A 10,812-nucleotide genomic window follows, 5' to 3' on the forward strand; every position below is an offset into this window, starting at 1 on the left:
GGGAAGGGGGACCAATGAATCAACAGCTCAGAAAGAGCATGATATGGATTCTATGATTGTGGATGCTCTTCCTACATAACTTATTGTTTAGTTGAACCAGAAATGCGGGGATAAGGTGATTCAACAAAGCCAATGTGGCAGAATTCTCTTAAAAGCCTGGCTAAATGAACGTGGGGTGAAGGGCCAGATGATTTACTGAATCTGTGAATACTCTTCTCCATCACAGCCCACTGCAATAGCAGCTATGCAAGCTGTTCTTAACATGACATTTGTGAACAGTGGTTATCTGTGTATGTGTGTGTGGGGTTGACTGGAACCAGATGGGTGAAACAATATGGGGGAAGGAAACTCATCACTATAACTTTCTATGTATTTTGGGAACTCTGAATTTATTACAAATAAAAATATTAACATTGTTGATGTCATTGCCTTTTCTAAAGAACTGAACTTGTAGGATGCACAATTAGAGAAGATCCAAAAAGAATGTTGATAAAGAAGCCTAGCGGGAAGAGGGGAGTAGAGTATAAAAGAGAAGTAAGGGTGGCAGCTTTTACCTAAGAACTGGCCTTGCTGTTTCTATTTCAACCTGAACAGCACCATCTGTAGTTGACAGGTAGAATGGTGAAAAATATACATCACTGGACCACAAAACTACAAAGGTCTAGAACGCAGAGGGGGAGTAGTAATGGTTTCCTACCTAGACCCAAGCTGGGGTCCCCCTCTTTAGCACCAGCACCTGTGTTTCTTTACCAACCTCCTGTTCTACCATTATGCAAGAAAGGTGATGGCATGGGATGAGCCAGCCTTGAATGGGAGGTAAGATGTATGAAGAAATTGTGGAAGAAAGAGATTTTGAGTTCAAAGACTTATCAGTGGCCAAGCTCCAGCCATCACTGCAAGAAAATGTGATAATATTGCTTTAGTAAGATGTGTCTGGCAGCAGTATGCAATAGATAACAGATGGGAACCAGTTAGATAACTATAAAAGTCTAGGCCAGGGGTCCTCAAACTACGGCCCGCGGGGCACATGCGGCCCGCCGGGTGCCGCTGCCTGTCCTGCTTAGCAGCCGACGCGTCCTGGGCCCGCAGTGCGCATAGGAATTTGTTCATAGTTGTTTTTTTTTAAACTATAGTCCGGCCCTCCAATGGTCTGAGGGACAGTGAACTGGCCCCCTGTTTAAAACGTTTGAGGACCCCTGGTAGGCATAAAGTCCCAAAAGGGAATGGTGTCAGCAAGGATGAGGAAAGGGTGGACTCAGGATATGAGGGGAGCCAGGATTTAGGTTATCAAGCAAATCAGAGAGTGTCTAGAAGTATAATGGTAGTATTGAGAAAACTGGATGACTTTGGAAGGTGTTTTTTTAAAAATCAATGATGCATTCTTTTCATACACATTAAGTTTAAAGTGACAGTGGCCATTTCAGGCAGACATACCACAGGCAAGCAGAAACACATATAAATTTGTACTGACTCCCACTGCAACCTGTTGGAAACTTATCCCTTTCATCTGACCTTCAAGGCCCTCTGAACCCAACCCCTAGTATTCTCTTCAAACTTCTATATTTGTTTTTCCACATCAATCAAATTGTGCTGTAGTCACTCTTTGACAATCGATATATAGATTGATACATACGTGTGAGTATATATCTTGTTTAACAAGCATTTTCATATACATGTTAATCTTCACAGCAGTTATCCTATCTAATAAAGAGGGAATACGCTAATTGACCCTCACACAGTCACAAAGATGGAAGCACCCACAGCCAATAAGGAGGGAATATGCTAATGGACTGCCATGCCCTCAAAGATGGCGACGCCCACAGCCAATAAGGAGGGAATATGCTAATTGACTGCCACGCCCACAATATGGCAGAGCCCAGTCCCCTCAGCCCAGCTGGAGCTGCAGGCGCAGCACAGCCAGACCTGCCCCCAGGTGGGTCTGGCCGCTCCACGCTCCTGCCTCCAGAGTGCCCCAGTCCCCTCAGCCCCCCAGCCGCCCAGGGCCGGCCCGAGGCACAGGCAAGCCTCAGATGTCAGCTGCCCAGCCGCCCAGGGCCGCCCGAGGCTCAGGTAACCAGGGCAGGCCAAGGCTTGCGCTGCTGGCAGTGGCAGCAGCAGAGGTGTGATGGGGCGTAGCCTTCCCCTGATCACCAGGTCACCTCCCGTTCCTGAGGGCTCCCAGACTGTGAGAGGGGGCAAGCTCGGCTGAGGGACCGCCGTCCAGTGCATGAATTTTCATGCACCGGGCCTCTAGTATATACATGATATCCCTATTTTATACTGAAACTTGGCAAGACTATACTTGCCAAAGTGACCTTTTTAAAATCTAATCTGACCTCAAATAAATTATTTCTTGAATGAACATAAAACCCTTCTAATGCTCTAAGACATTTAGAAAGGAATTAAAGACCAAATGTTCCCTGGAGCATAGGAAGAACAGAAGGAAATGGACTACTGTGTGCCCAGCAGCTCTGCCACCTGTAACATAAACACCCAATTAGGCATTTCCCTTTTAAAGTGACTGTTTACATAGACTGGATGAAAGAGGCTTTTGTGACAAGGCATTCTCTATGAGTAAAAGGAGTGCTATCACATACAGTCCTCCATAATGAAAAATAGTCTGTAAAAGTGAAGCTCATCTGCTTTGAAGGGAGTGCAGGCCTTTTGCTTCTTTTTGAAAAAAAAAAAAAAAAAATACTGGCTCAGTATTTCTCTAGAAAGGACAAAAATATTAAATAAGCTTAAATATCAGCCATCTACATAGTATTTATAAAACAAGATACAAAAATGTTCCTTAATTATCCATGGGTTACAGTCTGTGCTATAAACTAACAAAAAATTATGTAACTTAACAAAACTGCAAAATAGCTTTAATTTATAGAATCATTTTCTAGCTAAATGTGAAAACTGAATACAAATCACAGTAGTTAATGATAATTCAAATTAAAACCATGTATTTTCTCCATTCCCATTCATAAATCTAGTATGGGGAGAATATGTATTTTAATGAATTGTGATTCAGAGAAATGCTGAGAGGTTTTGTTTTTTCTTTTCCTTTGGGCTTCTTTTATCTGTAGCATACCAGATCTTTACAGTGTATTACAAAAATAACTGTTCCAAATAAACGTCTCTCAAATACTACCTTTTCAATTACCCACCCTTCCTGAACACCAATCAATTTAGAGTTATGGTAACAGCGAACAATATAGAAAATACTACACCGTATGGACTTTTATTGAGTGGGGAAAAAAAAACCATTCCTAAAAGCAATTGATATAACAATCTGGATGATTACATCTTAGTGGAAAAGAAAAATGCATTGAGCATCATTCTCAACAGAGAACTTGTACTCCAGATAATATCTGAATTATTTTGTACCTTATCTCATTAAGTCAATCATGCCAATCTCAAAAGGTAGTTATCATCCCCATTTTACAGCTAAGACAACCTCACAGGGATCTAAGCGCCCTGGTTAATATCAAAGAGCTAGTGGCAGAATTTAAGCCTCTGAATCTAGTGATCTACTAAACATGGCTATCACTCAAGGCCTTTGATAGCCTCTACAACATACTTCCTGTCCCCGCCCCCCACAAAATATAACAAAGGTAGTTTTAAAAATATCTATATATTTCAGAAAAAGAACTAGCTTCCTGTCCATCTCCACAACACTCTTCTCCTACTGAGGTATAAATGTGACTTCTAGTTCTCCTTACCTGAGAAAACCACTGCACAGAAAACACAAGTAATACCCAATAGCTCCCATTTGTTACTAAAATAATCACTACTTAACTCTGATATTCTAAAAGCCGTTTCCAAAAGGCAGTTATAACTTAAGTGCTTTTATTCTTTGCTGCAGCCAAATCAACCTAAAATTTCTCATAAAAGACATGGCTATCTAGCTCTGATCCCACTCTCAATCTGTGAGATGCTGTACCCACTCTTCTACAAACTTAAAAACAAGGCTTAACTTTGACCTATGATTGCTAACATTTATTGAAGATCCTGAGCCAGGAATTATTCTATAGGTACTTGTTCATTTAATCCCAACAATCCTAATGTAAGCATTATTATCCCTTTTTTTAGGAGGAAAGCCTTCTCAATGCCCCAATGAGACTCTTCACTGTAAAATCTCCCAGCAGTGGCCAACAAATTAACAGTATTTATTACCTGTGGGCTTTAGAATTGTTCTTTTTAAACATCATTTTTAGAAAGCATCTTTTCAGTGCCTAATACAGTAAAACTGAAAACCTAACTCTAACCTCTCCCCTCTTATTTTAAGTCCGTGATCTGTCTAACCAGGGTTCTGGTTGCCACATATACACTCAGGTTATCTTAGAGTAGGGCATTTATGATAAAAGTCTTTTAAATTTTTCTTTTTTGGGCCCCAACATTACCAATACATAATCTGTATTATTAAAATGAGTTGAGATACTTGCTCTGTCAAATACAAATAGCTAATTAACTTAATCTATGCTATGAGAAAGTAACAATTTTGTAGTTTTCTTTTTTTAGTAACCCCATTGACTTCTTTAAGTGAAGGTCCCATGGCCACTTAATTTTTGTGAGTTCAAATATGTTTTGTGAATTCAAATAACACTAAGACACAGGATGATCTATCAGTTTCTACCTTTAATTCAAACATTAGTATTACTTGCCAAGCAACTAAGTTTTGAGGATACTGAAAACACAATCTCCAGAGAAACATGGCCATACCACTATATTAACCACTAACCACTATCCTTTTTTCAACTTTGTGTTGCTAAATAGGAGCTAAGTCTCCACAATTGTAATATTCATTTTTGTGAACTATTAAGAGTGTCTTTAGGCATTCAGAGAGAGAAAACTTGGTTGTCTTTTCTCTTTTCAATGAAAAAAAACGATTACCTTTTAAAATATTTATGCAGGTTTTATTATTATTTGTTTTACTACTGCTAACATTATCATTTATAGTTTGGGACCCATTTTTAAAACCAAGTCTTTTCAGCTATGCTATGTACGAAATCTGTAACTAGATCAATCACCCACATTTCCTAGTATACAGTTAATGAGTATTTTCACTACTGCCCACTGACCTACTTTTATGCAAGCGACTGGCAGTCCACTACAGTTATGAAGAGCATGAGCTTTATACACAAGTCTCCAAAAAGCAATGCCAACACTTTAATTACAATCCAATATAACATTTATTCTAAAATCACCCAAATCACACAAGAAAACTCTAGAAATGTTACTGTTAGAATTATACTTTTGTAATATTCCTCCATTTTTCTAAAATGACCTAGTAAGTATATTCCAGTGGTTAAGTTTGTGGACTTATCACCTCAGCCATTAACATCCTAACCATGGTATGTCATTAAACAGTTGCTGAGCCTGGTCAATTTTAAAGCATATAATTAATAGAGCATTCGAAATAAAACACCTGTTCTACCTGTAAATATGTTTAAAAAAATTTTTTTAAAAGAGAGATTACTGCATACTAGGCACAGAATACAAGTCTTGAAAGAGCCAGGAACGGTATTCTGGGCTAGTCCACTCTTACTCTAATACAAAAAAAACCCCACACAAAACCTTAAAGATGAGTCCTACTGTATCCATTTAGTATGGAGGATACTAAGACAGTAAGAAATAGGATGATTCCTAAGCAATTAAAAAGTTAGAAACGTGTGCCTAAAAGGTTACTTCCGGGGCAATAAAAGGCTGCCTCAGGAATTTCCCCAGAGTTCCCGGACACCACCATCCGCGTGGTTCTCACTGGGCTCGACACTCCGGCCCGGCCCGGCCCGGCCCGGCAGAGAACACCCCGGAGCCAGCCGCACCCTCAGCCCGCCCCCAGGGAGGCGGGGCCGGCACGACAGTCACGTGGGCGGCGCGCGGCAGCCATCTTGCTGGGCAGGGGCGGGGGAGCCCCGCGGGACAGGCCCCCATCGCCCGGGGCGGGTCCGCGGCCGCGCCTGACCGCAGGGATCTACGCCGAGCCGCTACGCTGACGCACGAAGGACACGCGAGACTCGGGAGCCTCTCTGCACACCCCAAGGTGAGCACTCGTCCCTGGGAGCATCGGCAGAAGGTCGCGGAGTAGCTGGGTTGGACTACAGGAAAAGGGGATTGAAAGCAGTCCACCCCCATCAGCAGCTTTGGAGTGACAGCTTGCAAGCAACCAAAGCGGAAATGTCAAGGCCAGAGCATGCCACAGCTGGAGGACTCGGGAGTCCATGCTAGCAGCAGAAAATGCGAGGTCGTAACAATTTAATGAGACGCAAATAACTGTAAACTACAGGAGAGAAAAGTAGCACACACTACTAGTGTCTAGAAATAGACTTCAGCGTCACCTGTAGTGCTTGTATCCCCTATGATTTGTTCCCCACTTCAGCGCATGGCCACAGCACTGGGCACTGCCTGACAAGCAAGGGAAGTGCTGAAATTAATGGCAGCCTGCCCAGCCTCACTTTCTCCAATCCCCCCTCCCGGCACTCACTGGATGCCAGGAAAGGCACACACTGCAGTCAAGATAAAAATCTCATTACTCTGGTGTGCACGCATCTCTTCTTGTCTAGTCGCCTTCCAACACTTGCATGACAAGCAAAATTTAAAGGAAAAAAGACAAGACTCCCAGCAGTTAAATCTCAAATAGGTTACTCTAGTTGTAATGATATGAATGGAATGATACAAACGGTTTCCACCCTAGCATTTTTATTAAACCTACTTACAATCTAAGGTTATCTTTACAATATAAGCTATACCAATAATTTTTTTAAAAATGAAAGTATTGTTCCTGAGTGCAGGCTTTCTTTTCGAAATTTAATGGCAGTGCATATGGAACGTTTCTGAATTATAGTGAGTAGGCTTAAGAATTGAGTTTTTACCACCAGTATCCACAGCTGCATGCTACTAGTAAATATTTGTAGATAAAATTTCAAACTCAAAAAAATTACATTACATCTGAGTTTGATATTATATCCTAACATTGAGTTAGTTACCTCACAGTAGCCTCCTTTTAAAAAGGAGGGGCTCGGCTTACATTAGCACTAAATATCTTCAGCCCCCCAATTCAGATATATGAGTTAAATTCAGTTTCAGGAAAGGGGCGGGGGAGGGCAAAAGCAAAACCCCCTTTCCAGTATACCAGCCTGGAAACCGCCTAGGTTGAAAAGTAAGGCGTCCAATTTAATACCTTTTAAATAATTGTGAACCACAAAAATAAACTCTTATTGTACATAGTTTTTACTCTAACTGAAACCGCCTCCCCTCTCCTCCACTAAATTGTTATGCTCAAGAACTTTATATGGGGTCTATATTATTATTAAATTACTTTCACAGCTCTATAAAAATTTCATCTTCCTTAATGTTTGCCACAAGTGACTCATCCGGACTCTCGTCTACTACACTTTGGTGTTTAATAACTTTTTAGAAAACAACACTTATGCCCACAGTAAAGGCCCAACAAATATTCCCAGACCCAAATCTGGAGACACGACTCAAGCCCTTTGGAAAGCAGGTTATGCCAGAGATAAAAGTATAACCAGCTCACCTTAGGAGAGCTCCTTCCCAACACAGACAAGGAGCGCTACTCCTTAACTAGTTTGAGTCAATTCGCAGATCTCCACTTCCGATTTCTTCTGGAAATCAAGTTATTTGAACAGGAGCCATAAGCCCCTTACGACCCCTTGTAAGCCAGGCACACACTGAGCAAAAAGGGCCCTTGTGTGGCAAGGCAGGGCAGCACGCCGGGAGCGCATCTCAGGACACTTGTCCAACGGGAACGGCAGAGCTTTAAAACGTGCATGCAGAGCGCCCGACGAGAAAGTAAAGGCACTGCCCACGGCCAGGCTGCGGCTCACACACCGGCTCCTATAGCGCTTCGTTTTTCCTAGCACCTAGGGCCCGAGAGATGCTCAAAGCCAAAAATGTCCAGAGACCCTTCATCCGAGAGGGGACTCGGGCTGAGTGCACCACGTTTTCCGTGGCGATTCCGCTACGGAAGAGACTTCTAGAGTATTCTGCTATGGCGGGTGCCTGTGAATGCGGGGGGGAGGGAGAGAGGGAGAGGAGGTTGGCGCAGTGAGTGGAACAGAGGCGGCCCAGCAAAACGAAGATTAGTACTACAGGGCTGGGAGGTACTACAGGGTGGGGAATCCAAGACACCTGCGCCCGCCGGGGTCAGGCTCGGCCTAGTGGTGCCCCAAACCCAAGCCGGGGACCTGCCTGGCGTGACTGCCCCGCGGTGTCTGGGAGGCTCGCGCGCCCTACCTGGGCCCTGGGGCCAACAAAGTTGCACGGCTCCACCTCCACCTCCGCGTCCTCGGGGCCCCGGCGGAGCGCGCTGCGGAGCCTCTCCAGGTGCTCCCTCAGGGTCACCCGCTGGTGGAAGGAGAAGGCCGGGTGCAGCGAAGCCATGGTGAAGAGCAGCAGCAGTTCCTCCTGGGCCCTGAAGCCCAGCCCATCGCTGGCCCGGGACTCGGCGCCGCTGCCTTCCGGGCCGGAGCCTTCCTTCTCGGCGTCCTCCTCGCCAACCCCGTCCAATCCGTGCTCGCCGGGCTCGTCCTCCGCGTCGCCCCGCGAGCCTTCACCCCGGGCCGCGCGTAGGCTCTTGAGCACCGAGTCCACCTGGGGCAGGAGGCGGTGCAGACGGCCGGCGGCCTCGCGGTTCTCCGAGCCCAGCAGCGCTAGGTAGACGATGAGCCGCGAGCGCACGGCGGGCTCTCGGAAGTCGGCCAAGGGCCCCGGATCCGAGAGGCCGTTGGCCTTGGCCTCCGAGTCGCGCAGGTAGTGGTAGTCTTTGCGCGCCAGGTCCTCCAGGCACGAGCCCAGGAAGCGCAGCTCCAGCGGATTGCACAGGTCCAGCAGCCCGCACATGAACTCCAGGCGCTGCGCCGAGCCCAGCACCAGCCCAAACCACTCGTACACCCGCTCCTGCTCGCTCAGTGCCGCCGCGGGGCCGCCGCCGCCTGGCATGCCCGCCCCCGCCGCCGCTCCGCCAGCAACAGGCGGCCCGAGCCCCCGGGGCGGCGGCGGCGGGTGGCCCCGCAGCGGGCCCGCGGGAGGCGGGGGGCGGCAGTCGCGGCGGCGGCGCGGCGGCGCCTTAGCTCCCGGCCGCGCATCCGCCTCGGGCTCCTCCGCCTCGGGCGGCGGCTCCGCGGGGTGCGTTGGCTTCAGCGGCAGCTTCATCCTCAGCATCCTCGGCTAAGGCGGCGCGGACATGCGAGCGGGGGCGGGCGGAGGGGCGGGGGCCGAGGCGCGGCGCAGCGGTCAGGAGCGGGGCTCCCCCATGCCGCCGGGGGAGGGTCAGGGGCGGGTCTCCGCCGGCAAAGGGGGCGGCGGCCGGCTGGCGAGGTCGCTGGCGTCGTCTTCCCGGGCCAGAGGCGGGGCGTGCCTGCGGCGGCTCCTCCTCCCGAGCTCCGCGCCGGCTCAGGGGGCCCTAGTGCGGGTGGGAGCGAGCAAGCGTGTCTTCCTTCCACCTCCCTCGGTCCCGTCGTCCTCACCGTGCTGGGTGCGGTGACGCCGGAGCGGTTCCCTCACGAGCCAGTGCGGACCAAGCAGCTGGGAGAAGAGGAGGGGCAGCCGGTCCGGGCGGAGACGCTTGCGGGCTTCGCACAGGCACCTCAGCCAATCAGTGGTCCGACCCGACGGTTGCGTGGGTCTCCCCGCCCCCAGGGCCCGCCTCTCTCTACGATGCCACGCCCAACTGCTGCCCGGCCGCCTCCCTCCGGGCAGTTTCCGCGTGGTCTTAATGTCTAGTTGTTGGCAGCGGGTGGGGGGACGCGGGTGTGGTGGTGGGGCGGCTGGGTGAGCCAGAGCGCGGCGAAGGGCGTGCGGCGAAGGGCGTGCGAGGCGCACGTGAGAGGAGGGAAGTGGGGAAGTTCATCTTTTCCTCAGGCCCTAACCCCACTTTTCACTCCTGATTCCCCTGCTCTGCCTGCTCGCTTGGGCCGCCGCCCCTCCTCCGCCAGCGCCGCGTGTGCCCTCGCAGTCGCGTAGAGCGCGTCGTGGAAACCGCGTTCGTCTGAAGTGCGCTCGCTGCCCAGCTGGAGCTCGTTCTGCCCTCCGGGGCCTGGCCGGCCTCCTGGAAGTCAGCAGTGGGACTTTTCCCACTACAACTTCCCAGGGATCGTTTGTTTTGACTCTGTGTTGAGGATCGCGGGCCTGGGACTGGAGGCAGGGGCGTGGGCGTGGCCGGGGGGGGGCGGACTCCTAGATCCGGAGCGAGCGCCCACGCCTACTGTGGGCTGCACCGACAGAGGTGGGGCGCGGCCCAGGGTCGCCGAGGTGACCGGACCGACCCGAAGGCGAGCCACGGCTTCTGCGCGGAGAGGGACGCAATGGTGTGGCGGTCCTTGGCCTAACGGTTGCCTCTGGTCTGTAACGCTCTTTGGAAATTATTTCCACGACAGTTTATAGCAAAAGCCCCCTCTGGACTCTCCATCTTTTGGGAATCATTTTATTTGCCAAGTAATATTTCTTTTAAATTTTGTATTTATTAATTAAAGGGGATCAGCGAATGAGGTTATTACTGGAGGGGGCAAACAGGGTAGGGTTTTGTTTTTTTAAAGATTTTTTAAAAATTGGTTTTTAGAGAGGAAGAGAGACGAAACCTCCTGCAAGTCCCTCCCCCCCCCCCCCCCCCCCGCCCTCGGGGAGATGGAGCCCGCAACCCAGGCACGTGCCCTGACCTAACCGGCAACTTTTTGGTGCAGGGAGGACCCAATCAACTGAGCCACATTGGGTGGGGCCCGAGTAATGATTCTGTGGGTAACACTGACATTTTGAATACTCTGCCTTTGTGAATTCCCTGTGACTCACTCTAGGAAGGTAAGA

At 48.7% G+C, this 10,812-nt stretch overlaps 1 protein-coding gene across 1 annotated transcript in view; it reads right to left on the reverse strand.

Moving 5' to 3' along the window:
- Positions 1-9,266, reverse strand: part of ZCCHC2 (zinc finger CCHC-type containing 2) — a 49,895-nt gene extending 40,629 nt beyond the window's left edge. The window contains exon 1 of the mRNA XM_080682998.1: positions 8,248-9,266. Within this exon, the coding sequence (XP_080539124.1) occupies positions 8,248-9,174 (927 nt within the window). The 5' untranslated portion in view covers positions 9,175-9,266. The remainder of the gene's footprint in view (positions 1-8,247) is intronic.
- Positions 9,267-10,812: the final 1,546 nt, after the last annotated feature.

Source organism: Plecotus auritus, assembly GCF_963455305.1.
Source record: "Plecotus auritus genome assembly, chromosome: 8".
NCBI lineage: Eukaryota > Metazoa > Chordata > Mammalia > Chiroptera > Vespertilionidae > Plecotus > Plecotus auritus.